The sequence below is a fragment of the Ursus arctos genome, unplaced genomic scaffold (assembly GCF_023065955.2).
Source record: "Ursus arctos isolate Adak ecotype North America unplaced genomic scaffold, UrsArc2.0 scaffold_6, whole genome shotgun sequence".
NCBI lineage: Eukaryota > Metazoa > Chordata > Mammalia > Carnivora > Ursidae > Ursus > Ursus arctos.
This window is the reverse complement of record NW_026623078.1, coordinates 57,391,834-57,408,019: the sequence shown is the minus strand read 5'-3', so window position 1 is coordinate 57,408,019 and position 16,186 is coordinate 57,391,834. Positions and strand designations below refer to the sequence as shown.

Below are 16,186 nucleotides of genomic sequence, written 5' to 3'. Positions count from 1 at the left end.
GATATAAATAAAGCACTTGGCACACTAAATTTTTAATAAACAGTAGTTATTACCCAAGATTAAGACATCAAAGACTCCAAAATTTTTACTTAACTCTGCCAAGAATATTATCTTGCAAACTACCTTAACTCACAATTATTTTCATCATTAAAATGGAATGTGAAGAAGTCATCTGAGAATCAGACTATAATATAGGTTCAGGCAAATCTGAAATACATTATTATTAATATTAATGATAATAGAAAAATGAATATAAAGTTATCATCGTGGTGACTTTCCAAAATGCTGAATTATTATCTCTTAGCATCTGCTACCTTGGCAAACTAGGCATGTTAAGTAAGACAGACTAACATATGAAGTACGGCATTGATTCATGTCTTATAAGTATTTACCAGATATATGTATTTTAAGCAATTTTTTTCATCATTTGACAGGCTGAATTATTCTTTACTTACAGTTTTTGGGGAGTTTACCCTGCTCCCTTTTTTAAAAAATAGACTATCCTATTTCATTTAAACTAGAACAGTTTATTAGCTGAATGTCCATTCTACATGGTCAGAAAATTGAGATAAGCTCCAGAAATCTGATACATTTTGACAAAAATGAGTCTGACTGCTTTTTTAATTAAGAGAATTCATCGCATGTCACAACTTGGTTAACTTTCACCAAAACACATGGTAGAAAGTGTTTCCGTTGTTTTGCTCCAGAGCTTTTTTACCTAAAGACCAAATATCATGAGTCCAAAAAGAATGAATACATGCTCATTCTTATCAGTCACTCCCACTTCTGTTCCCTGCATGAGAACTGGCTGCTAGGGTGTGCATCCTTTGGGAAAATGAGCTGCTTGGCAGGCACCCCTTCCTCCTCAGTCTTCACTCATCTACTGGTGTACGCTAAGATGCTTCACCTCTTTCTTGAGCACTGAGTACAGAAATAAAATTTCACCCCTCCTTCCTTTCTGCCTTTCCTCTCCCCTTCCCTTCATTCTGGTTGTTATCTATGGACTGCCTCTTTCCTCATAAGGTTTCCAGAACAGTATGTTAAAATTATCAACACATGAATTACAAATACGTATTGTGATTTATTATTTTTAAACCTCTCTCAACATGAAAGATTTGCAATGTGTTTGGTTCTTAACATTGGCTTTAAGCCTACAAAAGTGTTTTACCTGAGCTTTGTTTTCACTTAACCTTCCTTATGAGGGGATTCAGCAAAATCTGGTTTATGGATTCGTAAAGATGTTTGCAGAGAGGGAAGTCTGCAGTGGGCTTTTTTAATGAGGCACTTAGGGAACTATATTAACTCTTTCAAGCCATGAGGATACCATTTAGTGGCCTCCAGCAATAACACTTATCAGCAGTACTTTTGCATATATGAAGCCAAATCCAGCTAGGAGTTCCAAATAGTACCCCTAGTGGCCTAACTTTATAGAAGGTAGTGACTAAAGCCCTGGAGACAACCTGGCTTTGTACTGAAAACAGTTACCCCCATAAACAGAGCTTCCTATTGACACAGAGTTTTCAGTCTGAGCACCATACTTTCTGGGAGTTCTTTGTTTCTGGAAAGAAATTAAGAGCATATTTTCAACTGCTTTTTAACATCTTCACATTAAAAAGAGAAAAATATATAAGAAATTTAAAATGTTGAAATAAATCATTCTTTTGATCTTTCTTGGGCTGAGTGTCTCAGCAGTTAGGGGAGATACATGATTAAGTTGTGTATTCAAGCACCTCTGAAAAGCCACAGATGAGTAACCCTGCTTCATAGCTGTTTTCTCTAATTGTTTATATGAAAAAAGAGGAAACCCATAGAATACATTAACTGTGTCTGGTTTCAATTGTGTTTCAGCTATAGAAAGTCAACACTTTCTATGAGCATTATCAGACCCAAAAAAAAGCAACAAAGTATCACAGACAATTACTTTACTAACTTGGAAACATATAACCAAAACTGAATATTTCTGCATGTCTTGGCAAAAACTAATGACTATCGATGTTTCTTCTGTGTGTGTGCATTTTTTATTAACAATACGTGGTTTTTACAGACAACTTTAAGTCAGCATTAGTCTAGGTTAATAAGTTCCAGTGTCTTTTTTTTGCCTTTTATTAAAGAGTTAAAGGAGAAGATTAACAATCTATCTGAATTATGGTATCAAAATCTTGCATATGATTGTGATTGAAGTAACTAAACGTAATAGTTTTCATGGAAGGATATGACCTAGCATTGTTTGAATTTTTTTATAGAAAAGAAGAAATTCTGTTTTTATTACTATTTTTTATTGTTTTGATAGAGACTTGCTGCTTTTTTAACATAGGCCTTAATTTTGTATAAGCTTTTATTTTTATTTATGTAGGTATTTGTACAAAAGGCCAAAGACATTCCTTTTGGAATAAAATATAGACCTATGGTAAGTGTAGTAATGTATGAACCTGTTTTTTTAGGGGATGTGGCCATCTCTGCATTTCAGGCATCAATATACATTTTTTTCAAGGACAGTCCCGTAATACATAATCAAAACGTGTCTACTAATATGGAGCTCCATATGAAGATGAGGTTTTATGCCTCTCTCTTTCCTGTGTACCACTCATATAATTTGATCTGGTTAATTTATCCTTCCTTATCTGCACTCAGGATAGCTATTCTGTACCATAATTACATGATTATCCACCTGTGGTACACAGCACACTCACCCATGGAACCTTTCAAATGAATGTATCTCTAAGCACATCCCAGGTATGGAGTCAGAACCTCTGTGTGGGAACCAAGTCATCTATATTTTTAAAAAGCTCTACAGCTGTTTCTGATATGCAGTTCTGGTTGAAAACAAATGTCAAAACTATCAATTTATTGGCATGAGTGTAAGATCTCAAAAATTACCTCTTTTGTAGATCTAAAACTTACAAAATATAGAGAGAAAGAGATTAAAAGAAATAGGACCCAGGGAGAGTTGGAGGACACAGCTTCTCCCTGGCCTTAGGAAGCAGAATTGAGAATAAAAAGTAGTCTGTGTGTTGGTTTATGGCATGGTTTAGCCCCAGTGTCAACCAGTTGGTTTTAATTTCTTATTTAATAATTAACTTCTTGGATTGAAATGACAGTGCTCGTTTACGTAAACCAGCACTCAACTTGTCATAAGAATACATTAGTTCCTAGCATCTGAAAGCCTTTTAAATAATTGTTTCAGTATCCCCTTATTAATTTGCAGGCTAAGACATGATCCTGGACTATTTTTGTTCCCTTTCTCATACAGAGTAGAAAGAAACCTGCTTCTCCTCAAATAGCTCACAGTCTGGTGGGAGAGAGGCAAGTAAACAGAAAGTTACTTTGTATTTATGATATATCCTTTAACTATAATAACAACAACAGGATTTTTGTTGTTCTTCTGTATCAGCATTGAGCTAAATGCTTTAGGTATCTTATTTCTTTCTCACAACACTGTATATGGAAATGACATTTTTAATCCCTGTTTTGCAGATAAGGAAACTGAGACTAAGAGGTAGTATTGGAGATTCCACAGCAAGTATGGGGCAGAGCAAGGCTTCAAATTGGGGCAGAAATAGGGAGTAGAAGTTATTTAATCAAAGCTAAGCCTTTGTTCCTAGGCATTGGATTGCTAGTGCTCCTGATAGATCCAACAGACAGTTTACTACTGTGGGAACCCATTTTCCCTTCTTTGACTTATTTTTCATCTCTATGATGAAACAGTTGTTTCTGCATGGCTGCGTTCAGCTTTTCAAAAGCTTCCTCTACCCTATCTCTCTGACAGCCATTTCGATTCACTGTAGCCAAACATTTTGTTCCCACAATAGAGCATGTTTAGACAGTTTTTCTGGGAAGTGCATGAAATGGAATTTTTATTTCTAAAATCTAATTTTGTTGCTCTCTTTTCAGTTGCTTTTTCCTCTCTTTTCACTCAGAAAAAGCAAACTGTTTAGGAAAGGATGTTAATCTCCACGTAGAGGAGGTAGAAGCCTGCACGCCAAGCTGGGGATGGAGGCTCTCACTGGAATGTCACTAATGCTCTTCCGTCTCTGAGGCTCACTAGAGATCACTGCCCTCTTCCCTAGGGAAGCTGGACAGTTTTATCCACGCAGAGCTCTCAGCAGCACGGAAATAATGTGGCCTAAAACTTAGCACTTCATCATTCCCAGCTTCCTGAAATTCACATTTAGTGTAATTGCTGAATCCCTTCTAACTACACACAAGAGGGAATCCTCCAGTGGCTAGAGGGAGAGTTTTGACACGTTTGAGCTGAGAAGAAAATGCAAGGAAAGTCCCAGCAGTCTTCTTTTTCTTCCCAGTGGCTGCTGCAACTGAGAATGTGCTAATTCTTTGACTTTCAGTGCCCTGTAACTTTCTGTTTTGCTTATTCATTGGAGAAGGCAAGCTTCACTCTTCTTTCTGGTATGTAGCCCCGCTGCCATGAAAATGTGTAAAATTCTTAGCACATCCTAAATTGCTCTAATATTCCCTGCCACTGTGGAACTTTGGCAAAGTATGACTTGTGCATCTTAGGAACAGAGAAACAGGGAACACTGGAACACTGACTTCTATGGGTCCCATATCTTTGCTCTGAGCTATAGGGAGACGGTTTTCAGGGGAGCATATACCCAGTGCAATCTGAATTAAGGGTTTGAGTTAGTTAAAAACTAAGTTAAATTGGAGAATAACTTTAAGTGTGCTTACATATACTAATGCATTTCATTTTAACTTTAAGTATACAATTATATCTTCACTTACCCATTTTTTAAAGTGTTGGGCCAAAACCTGAAATTCTGGGTCAGTGGTTCTTTCTTAGAACTTTCCCATAATTAAATGCATCAAATTTCTACCTTCCGTTTTTTTTTTTTAAACTAGAGCGAGTAAGACACACACAAAGCAATGTAAGTTAAAATCCTCTAATGTTTTATTATTTTCCCAGTCTTTTAGAGATGCTGCAACAAACATAATTCAAAAGCATTTTTTTAGTGATTTGCTTTTATTGAGCAAACCTAATGTTTGAATTAAGTTTTATCAAAAACAAAACAGAACAAAACAAATGGCTCTCTTTCCCACTAATATTTAACTTATTTACATAAAACTATGAGTCTTATCATTACAATAACAGAACTGGTGTAAACGGTTTGGGGACCCAACACATTGGACATTTAGTAAGTAACTCAGTTGGCAGAGACAGTAGTACAAATGTATTTAATGCATTTAGTTTACTCTGGGCATCAATATATTTAAAGAATATCAGTGGAGAACACTGATTCACGTGTTAGGTTTGTTAAAGGGGAAGGCAGTTGAGAATACTTCTGTAAGGGCTTCTGAGTGGCTCAGTCGGTTGGGTGTTTGACTCTTGGTTTTGACTTAGGTCATGATCTCAGGGTCCTGGGATCGAGCCCCTCATTGGGCTCCATGCTGAGCATGAAATTTGCTTGAGATTCTCTCCCTTGCTCCCTGCCCCTCCCCTTGTTCTCTCTCTCTCTCTAAAATAAAATAAATAAAATCTTTTAAAAAAACAATACTTCTACTGTAGTTATAATTCTATAAAGTTGATATACATTAAATTTAAAAAAACACACAGTTTCCAAATTCTATCATTTGTGTTGAGAAATGGAGGATTGCTGTGGTTATCTTGGTACCACCCTCATACTTCTTAATATGGATAAAGTAAAACCGTTATAAAGGAATACCTCAATTAACCATCAGTTTCTTTCTGAAACCTCAGAGTATCTCCTGAGACACTGGAGGTGTGCCTTCCAAATATTAACGTACGCAGGGACAAATGGGGAGCTTGTTTGGATGCGATGGGGCTGGTTCTCAAATATTTTGATTCAGTGTGGAGCCAGGATTTTTTTTTTTCCAGCCAGAGCTCTAGTGATTATGATTCAGTGGGCACTTTAAAAAAACACCTCCCTGAGACTAGCCAAATTACTTACGACAAGAATTATGTTTTAAGATTACTTCTCTGAATGTCATTATAAAGTGCTATAGTATTTTCCTTCCTCCCTTCCTTCCTCCCTCCCTCCCTCTTTTCCTTCCTTCCTTCCAACATCAGTGAAGCATAATGGAGTACCCAGTGTATACCAACATCCCACTAATCACAAGTACAGCGCAGCTTCTATCCTCAAGGAGCTCACAGTTTGGTCAGTAAGACAAACGTGTAGTTCAAGAATTATACTCAACTTCAAGCATTACCAAGGAATACTTTTGGGGAATCAGAAACTGAATACCCAAATCTAGAATGCCAGAACTTTCTTAGGGTTCCTTATTTTCCTATTACTAACATAACCAACATTAAGAGCTGGCTTTCCTTTGGGGACCACTTTTTTTCCCCCACAAAGAAAGAGTTTTTGAACACTAACAACCATAATTGGGATTCCCCTGCAGAGAGCAAGAGCCATGTTAAGATTCAGGTGCAGAGCAGCCAGCGAGGTTCACTCACTAGCTCTTACGTGACAACCTTCTGCCTCAAAACACAAATCCATGCCAGTAAAGCATTTAAATGACTCTAGTCCTGGATTTACAGGTTTGCTTATTAATACTTAAAAATGAAAATATTGAACTTAGAAAAGTCAAGGATCTAGTAATATGTTTAAGTTATTATCTAAGCATAACTTGACTCCTAAATAATAATAGTAATAGCAACAACAACAGAAACAATAATATGGTAAATAACTTCTCTGATAATACCCTGATAACATTCATTGAAAATGTTTAAATTGTGTTCAAAATATTCCATTAACTAGTATTTTAGAAACATTTTCAAAAGCAAGCTGTGACTGAGAAGTGTTTACTGGTCACACCTATTAACCAGAATCATTTAATCCGAAATCCTCTTACCTACACAGATTTGATTATCAGCCTTTTACTGTAATAAGAATTCAACACAAGGGCCAATGGAGGGAAGCATAGCAGAAAAGTATTGAGTCAATAATTGGAAAAAAGTGTGTAAAAATGTGAACAATTATCTTTACTGTTAAAGAAGTTTTTATTAGTGTTTAGAACGTAGTTAATACTGAACCTGATAAGAGGTTTTCTCTGAAATAACAACCGTATCTCTATCTCCTTTTGTAGGGTTTTGGAAATCCCTCTGGCGAATATTGGCTGGGGAACGAGTTTATTTTTGCCATAACCAGTCAGAGGCAGTACACACTAAGAATCGAGTTAATGGATTGGGAAGGAAACCGAGCCTATTCACAATATGACAGATTCCACATAGGAAACGAGAAGCAGAACTACAGGTGAGTCCTCCTTCCATGTGGGGCTCAAATGCCTTGGGCCTTGCCACCTATGAGTTACAGTGGAAAAGTGTGAAGACAGAAATGAAGCAAGTTATGCTTCCAAATGAAAATTAGGCTGTCTAGGCCTATGGTACTGATACAAAAAATTCGGTAAAGACTTCTTAAAAGTGTTAAATTTCAGTTTTCACGGACGGGTTGTTTTGATGTTGGCTCAGATGCTAGAGGATGAAGAATTGAGTCCAGCACAATATTATTGTTGTCGTAGTTCTTGTTGTTACTGTGATGAGATCGGTGCCATGAATTCATATGTACAAAATTGATGACAGAGAATTGACTCAAACTCAGTGGCTTGAAATAAGTACCACTTTCTATCAAAAGATTTTCTACTTACACTTTATTTACCTTTCTTAAATTATTATTTTTCACATTATTTTAAAAATGACAAAGGAGAGGTAAAATGTGTTTTTGTATGACTTACATAAAAGATAAGGTGGGGCATAACTTAGAATTTTTTTGGTAAATAATGTGAAGGTAAAAATAAATTCAAATAATGGCATCAATATACACAATATCATTGTAGATGTACAAACGGACAAACTATACACTTTCCTATTAACATCTCTGATTTTTTTTTTCAATGAGCAGCTTGTACCCTAGGATAAAAAAAATTAAAAAATGGCTAAGGAAGTAATGGTAAATTCATTCTCCAAACCCTTATTGTGTTACTCCTGTGTTCCAGGAACCCTACTAGGCACTGCTAATTTTGCAGTGGATGATGAGATCTCTAGTCTCCCAGACCTCACAGTCCAGCTTTGTAACTAACTAGGTCACTAAAGAACTGGCCGGCGTTCCTTGAGAACAGGGAATATATTTCCATTACTTTTATATCACTACCCATTAATGCAATACTTGGCACAGAGCAGGTCCTTAATAATTGTGTGTGACTGAGTTTCATAATCAGTAAATTAACGTTGCAATGATTTCTAACTCTCCATATTGTAACTACTCTACATCAGTCTTGCAAACATGATTGTGTGCAGTAAAGCACTGGTACATAGCTTCAAGCAAAATGCAATGACAGCAACCAAAGCCTTCTGCTCTTTTTCCAACCTGTGTGGTCGTCTTGTAGCTCAACTGTTTCTGCTGCTTATATCTTTTTGAAGACATACTATTCTTGCAGAGTTTGAATCTACAGCTTTTTCATGAACACATCTCATTTTAATGGATTATGCATGGGATTGGATCCTTGGAGACATAAGAATCATTTTCTTAACAAACAGTGATGATGTCACCAAACAGAGGGATGAGAAATGGATCTAAAGGTTTTCATTGTCTCATGGGAGGGTAGTGAGGGTGTACATAATGGCAACTCAAGTAACCAAAGAAGAGACATTTATAAAATGCGATGGAGTGTAAGAAGAAATGTTTCCAAGGAGGTCAATATTTGGGGAGTTTTATAACAAGAGAAACCACTGTAAAACATCAGGGGTACTCTTATGTAAATGTTTTGACCTGAAACTTGAAACTATATGAAACTTGGCTAATGTCAGACAGCCTGACAATAGGACTAGCAAATAATTAGTCTGGTCTTTTTCTAGGCTCCTGAAAAATTTGCTTTGGTTCTTTTCCAAAATGTCTCTCAGTTCTTAGTAGGTAGATAGGTGTGTGTGTCTCTGCGTGTCTGTGTCTGGGTGTGTGCGCACATGCACACGTGCACACACACGCGCATGGGTTTGTGAGGCAGGGGTGGTATTAAGACAAAGAGTTCATGGACAGGTTTAGGAAGATTGTCAGAATCCAAAGCAGGCTTCAGGGTGCATTTTGTGACTGTCACTCTGGCATGTGCATGAGGAAGGAGCACTTACTTCCTCTTAGAATGCCCCATTGCCCACATTGAGCATTTCCCATTCCTTTGCTGTATGATTCTGACCGTCACCCATCTGATGCAGATCTATGATTGAAACGCAAGTCTTCCCAGATAAGAGTGAGCCTCACACTCTGGGATCCCCATTTTTCTTTTTCGAGAGAATTTTGAACCTTGAGACTCCGTATTATAAATCCAGAAGGCACTTAATACTTTAATTCCAATTCTCTGGGTTGTCAAGAAAAGAAAGCTGAGGTCCAGAAATATGCAACATTGTTCCCAAAGAAGGAGAAAGACGTAAATATGGGATGTTTGACTCCTACCTAGTTTGTAGTGCTGTAATGCTGCTGTAATAAAGATAGTCGCTCTGGCCCTTTCTCCGCCAGGACCCAGCAGAAAATAAGTCTGTAATCATCACCTTCTCATGCAGTTAAGTATAAGATTCATGTTGGCATCAAATGGGAAATTAGAACTCATTAAAACATAGCGCCTGTTCTGGTGAGAGCTTACTGAAAATAAGCACACTGTAAAATGGTCTTATTTACTCTTTCAAAGAAAATCAAACAGAAGCTTGAAAAGGGAGTATACTCTTGTGACTTCCCTCCCCACCTGTATCATCACTCACTCAAGCCAGGAACACCAAGCATGGCCTGAGTTAGAGCTGCTTTTCAACCCCACTTTTTCTCTTCCTTCTGAATTAGGAAGGAATGTCTTATTGTGATAACTCATTAAAAGCATTAGTACTAACATTTGTATAGTGTTTTGTAATTTATGAGATGGTTTTTAACACTTTAGTCATTCAGTCTTCACAATGAATTTTTGAGGTAGGTATTACTAGACACATTTTAAATATAAAGAAACTGAGACTTTGGTCAACTCCCCTGCTCAAACTCAAGTAAATGTAAACTAAAAACAGAGCTATGAAATTCATGTTAGGTTTTAGGTTTTTGTTTTGTATTTTTAAATTTTCTAGATTTTTTCCTCTTCCAAATTAGATTCAGATGGTTTCTTGAGAGTTTTTTTATTATTATTAAAGTATTCTATCTTAACAGAAATTTTATTTTGGAAATACTTATAATAGCTGTGGTCATAATATATAAATCTAATTTTAAAAAATCTTTCTCATGCTCTGGACACATACTGATAAAAATAAGTGTTGTTGAATGGATAGATAAGCTTACAAATGTACATAGAATACACATATTTTCCTTTTATCCTCTAAGGAAACCCCAAATGATTTTCTCAGATAGAAAATAAAATCTATGGAACCCAGGAGAATATAAATAAGAAAAAAAATAATGTGAAAGTGTCATGATAAACACATCATGTAAAATAACACACAATTAATGTGAAATTATTAAATACTTCCTCTAGAGAGGTAGTATTATTCAGGTCCTCATCATCTAACACCCAAACTATTGTACAGCTTTCCTGCCTCCAATCTTGATGATCTCAAATATATCATCCACACTGTTGTTGGGATGGTTTTTCTAAAAGATAATCTGACTTTGGTCTCCGCCCTCATTCATATATTTCAACAATGTTCAAATATCTGTAGGTTGGGGTGCCTCCGTGGCTCAGTAAGTTAAGCATCCAACTCTTGATTTTGGCTCAGGTCATGATCTCAGGGTCGTGAGATTGAGCCCTGCGTGGGTGTAGAGCCTGCTTAAGATTCTCTCTCTCCCTCTCCCTCTAGCCCTCCTCCCTGAATCACGTGCTCTCTCTTAAAAAAAAAACACAAAAAAACTATATATTAGAGTCTGTCACTTAAAAGTATTTATGACCTGGCCCTATCTATTTGTTCAGCTATCGCTAATATACTCTCCCACAACCTCACCTAACCAGATACCCCCTCATTATGTTCTAGAAACTACTTGCAATTTCTCTATACCTTCTGTATCTTTGTTTATGTTACATCTGTACTCCCACATATAAACTCAACTTTGGATACATGTTCTTTTTTTTTCTTCTTTTTTTGGATACATCTTCTAAATCTTTAATACTCTCCTTTATTCCAGAAAGTTTTCCCCAATACCTGTTACGGTATGTGTTGTGATATGTGAACTCATCCGTAGTCTCCCTTCAGAACAATAGCCCTCCTTCTCTCACCTTCTGGGAATGTTGCTGGTTTACAGCTTGTAGCCAGGGTCTCCTGCCTGAGCATTGCTTGTGGCTGAAGAAAGTTACAATCTGTCCTGCAGACAGATTGCAGCCAATGAGTCACTAAAGGAGTATATAAAGGACACTTTGCCCCAATTTGGGACAGTTCTGAAGGGCCAACCCAGGTCCAGAGTTCCACTTGGGATTACCTGAGCTCTTTACTGTAACCGTGTGTGAACCCATCCTCTCTATGTTCAGTACTGATTTCTTCACTCAGCTGTGGGGATTGAGCCTGAGAGCCCTCCCCTATAAATCTCCCTACACTGATTTCCCAGAGAAATGCATCACCCTCACTTTCAGTCCAGTTTGGATGTTTTGTGCTCCCCTAGATCCGTAACAGTCTGTGGATAACTATCCAGTATTCACATTCTATTAGAAGTCATTAATAAGTATTTATTAAATAACTGTGTGTTTTGCCCTTTTCTACTATTTCTAAGCTTCTCAAGTATATGAACCATTTTTATCAAAACTAAATATATATAGCTAAGTTAGCCAAAATATTAAGTAATAGTTAATAGCTAATATTCAGTGCGCACATGTATGCACCAGATACCTTGTTTTCACATGAGAAAACAGGCATGGTACAAGGTCACAGGTACTAAAATGAGTAAAAGTTATTTGAGCTTTGATCTCATAATTGCTCATCATATGACCATCCCTCAGTAAAGGGAATTCCAGAAGTTACTTTCTAGAATTAAATAGACTCAATGCACATATTCTAACAGATATAATTCGTTTCTTCTGATCCTATTTCTGTCTTTAATAATTTGAATGTCCGTGGGCATTATCTTATCTCTCTTGTTCTCAATTTTCTGTCCTATAAGTTATTTGTAAAGTTCCTTATAGCTCAGAAATTATTTTCTAGAATAGAATTACCTTTATGTACACATTCCTTTTTATTTTATGCCCCTTTTGTTTCTTTGATAAATGATTAAATTTTGATCTCTCTAATAAATACTTCAGTAAGAGGAAATATCAGTCTCCCGGGAACATCAGTTTGGGGTTTACAGTGACCTTTTACTTCTCAATGAAACTTTGCTGGTCCCAATACTCAGAGTTAAAAACCAAATATACAAGCACCACCACTTCAACAAATGCTTTAAAAATAACAGGTTTATTGTGGGTTTGGGGAGATGGTATGATCTACTGGAAGTGCTTTGGAATAGGAATCCAAAGATGTGGAAGCTATTAAATAGTAAAGTATGTCTTCAATATCCATAAAACCAAGTTGGTTGTATCGGTGTTCAGAAAAACAGAGCCAAGATCAGCATTACGGAAATAAGATATTTGTTATACAGATTACACCTTACACAACTGTGAGATGAGCTGAGGAAGTAAAGGTCTGGAAGGTGAAGGAGGAAAAAAAAAGGTTCAGTAACATAAATGCTTGAAGCCCAGCATGGCAGTAGACCAGTTGGAGCTTGCAGGGAAATCCAAGAAACCAAGCATGTCCAGCCACCAGAGGATGACCACAAAGTGGGGGACCTAAGGAAAGATGTTACTTCAGTGTAGCTATGTTACCAGTCAAGCATCCGGTGGTGAGTCTGGAGCCATTGACAGCATGGGAAGGCAAGCTGGATGCAGAGTGGAAAAGGACAAGCTGGGACTGCCAGGCATCTTTGCCATGTCTACTGATGATCTGAGTCAGGCCACTGCTTCACTTCCACCTTCTAGATCTCACACAAAGTCCTCTTTTGACCAACTCTAACTTGGGCCATACAAGGAAGGAAATTGTGGGGAACATAGTTCCAGATTTACTAAGTTGACAGTAGCACAATCTAGCTATACCTTGGGTAATTCACCTATTACTTTTATACCTTCTATCATCCTCACCATTTAGTTATAAGGATCCAATCAGAAAGAGTATGTAAGCATACTTTGTATTGGACAAATTTAAATACCATGCAATTATGAAAAATATTTACATATTTTTAATTCAATTTTCATCACACCCAAGAAATTTTTTACTGGTTTCAATAAAACTTTTTAATTATATTTCTATATCGAAATCTATACCCCATTGTCCCAGAAGTGTTTTACTGATTGGTATTTTTGTCTGTTTTTTAATTTGGCTTCAGTTGCACTCATTATATCTGTGATCTCTTTAATCACCTTTTACCTAGAATAGTCTAACACATACCTATCATAAATATTTTTAAACAATCCAGGTCAATTTTCCTCAAAAATGTCCCTTTCTCGATCTTATTATTACTTCCTGATGAGATTCAAATTAAATCTTTTTGACAAGAATACTGTATAAATGGTATTGTATTTGCCATTTTATCACATCTAAGGGCACAAAGGGTCAATTTGTCCCATTATTGGTTGGGCTAAGTTTCATTCACTTAAGGTTTTCTGTTTTTGCAATGGAATATGTATTCTTGTAAAGAAAATTCTATAAAATATCATAATGTAAAAAACCTATAAATCTTATCTATTTTGGTTGCAGTGGTTGTGGGGACCTACTATAATATCTCTTTGTCCCTTTCCTTGCTAGCACCTCAGACGTTTGTAGATCATAGTTCAAAAAAACGTTGTATTGTATTATTATAGCTAAACAAATAGATTTACCGATTTGAGAAAATTTAGTTGTACTACTTTAAAGTATAAAAATAAAATTTTTCAGTCTGCCTCCGGCTCAGGGCGTGATCCCGGCGTTACGGGATCGAGCCCCACGTCAGGCTCCTCCGCTATGAGCCTGCTTCTTCCTCTCCCACTCCCCCTGCTTGTGTTCCCTCTCTCGCTGGCTGTCTCTATCTCTGTCAAATAAATAAATAAAATCTTTAAAAAAAAAATAAATAAAAATAAAATTTTTCAGCCTCATTAGAAAGGCATAGTTTATTGAATGAACATGTTTTATTAGATAGGGAATTTCGCATGTTAATTTTTTTCTTTTTTTCCCTTTTGCATGTTAATTTTTTCTATTCTTGGTTATACTTTGTTCCCTAAAGTTAATTCCTTTATTTTTTTATGGTATCAACTAGATTAGCAAATTCTTTATCACAGATAGTATAATGACAAGCTTAAAGGTAGTCCCTCTTTGAAGCAACAAAAAATCTCTATTTGTAAAGTGTGAATGATAATGTTTAACTATTTATAATGTACATCTTATCATTATAATCTTACTATAATATTGATGTACAGTTTAGGAATATTCTTCATATTTTATTATCTCCATATTTTTTGTTCGGGATGAATGATACTTTCAGGGTAAAACTGACTATGGCTATGTTAAAGCCTTGTTCTGGAAGAGATTCCACATGAAGACATGAATGGAATGTTTGAACCAAAATTAAAAAAAAAAACTTGAAAATAATTTAGCCATTAAATATCTTTTTACACAAAATTTACTTTTGGCCAACATCTTTATTGGGAAAGAGTTTGATGTAATGGGTAAAACCTTGTATTGGGAATCAAGGGCCATGAATTCTAGACTTTGATCTGTAGTTATTTTCTGAATGACCTTGGACAAGTTATTTCACTTTTCCAAGTTTTAGGTCCTCAGAAGTAAAATGAGAAAGTAAGGATGAACTCTTTCCAGTTCCAAAACTTTTTTTTATTTGTTTTCTTAATCATTAAAGTACTCCCATGTTATGTATGCATTTCAAGGACAAAGCAAATTAGTGTAGATTGAAAAGAATTCTCTCAACTCTCCCACATAAATTTAAGCCCTGCATTTTTGTAGGTATTGCACAACTTGTTTTACTCTTTTTAGTGAAATGTTTTTCATTTCTCTGATCCTCTGGGCTACATGGTCCTGGCTAGAACCAGTAGCAGATGTGTTGAAATAACTAAGAGAAAAGTTATTTTTTATAACAGTTCTGGACTGATCAAGGTAGAAAAAAAATACATAGGGAATCACCTGGCAGTTTCTACCCTCTTGAATTTTTAGCCTAGATTGCAAACTCAAGGTTTTAAGTAGGTTTTTTTTTTTTATTTTCAAATAATTTCTCCAATGTGAGAGTTATAATGCCTTATTTAGACTATGATTTTTGTTGAGTCCCTTAGTTTTTTGGATTGTTGGTTGGATGAGATTCATCTCCCTGACCTTTTCAACTCCACGCTCTTCTGTTTCTTTTTTCTTTACCTGCAAATGATATGCAAGAATTTCTGTATTACATGATGCCAAGCAAATGAAATAAAATATTAATAAAATAGAAAGACAACATACTTTGTTCCCTAGGCCAACTGATCTTGGAAAAGGATGCTATGTTGTCACTGATAAGTGGTCTGTGGGCTACAAGAGCTAGTTTCTCTGCCTACAATTTTGATAACTGCCACTAGGTGACAGTAAACCTTGATTTTATAGAACTCATCTTGGATGAATAACTGAGGGCTTAATGAAAATTACAAGATTTAGTTAATTATACTTTTTGAGTAGAAATTTCAAAATTGTCACAATGACAATACAAAATATTTATTACCCTCTAATTTATACAATAGTTTTTCTCTCTAGATGATTTATTTCTTTTATAAGAGCCTTCACCCATTTCAACCATAAACTTCTTAAAAACCATTTTAAATAATTATGACAAGTACCGATAAGTATCAACAGTAAATGCATCAACTACAAATCCCATGTTAGTGGTAGCATCATTACATTCAACTTTGATATTAAATAAAATATTTAAGCAAATATTTAAAATATTTGCAAAGTGCTTAGATATGCCTTTTGGTGCTAACATCACAAATGCCAGTGTTGATGCTGATCTGCTTTATTCTAGTGAAAGAATCAAAAGTACTTTTTTCTTATGTGGCTCAGTTAGGAGTTCAGCTAAACAACTGTATAATGATTTTAGCTTTATTCATTTTTAGGCTGTCAATGAAAAACAACTTCCTTTCCCTTGGATACCCTTATAATCAATGGTAGAGAGAATTTTCTAAATATGAAGATGAGAAGTCATTATAAAAAATTTGGAGGTCACATTATTGT

The 16,186-nt window shown here is 35.8% G+C and overlaps 1 protein-coding gene across 3 annotated transcripts in view; it reads left to right on the top strand.

Annotated features, from left to right (window-relative positions):
- ANGPT1 (angiopoietin 1) overlaps positions 1 to 16,186 on the top strand; it is a 245,836-nt gene that overhangs the window by 205,509 nt on the left and 24,141 nt on the right. For all 3 annotated transcript variants that reach the window (XM_026495570.4, XM_026495569.4, XM_044382643.3), the window contains exon 7: positions 7,063 to 7,229. In XM_026495570.4, coding sequence (XP_026351355.1) covers positions 7,063 to 7,229 — 167 coding nt within the window. The remainder of the gene's footprint in view (positions 1 to 7,062; positions 7,230 to 16,186) is intronic.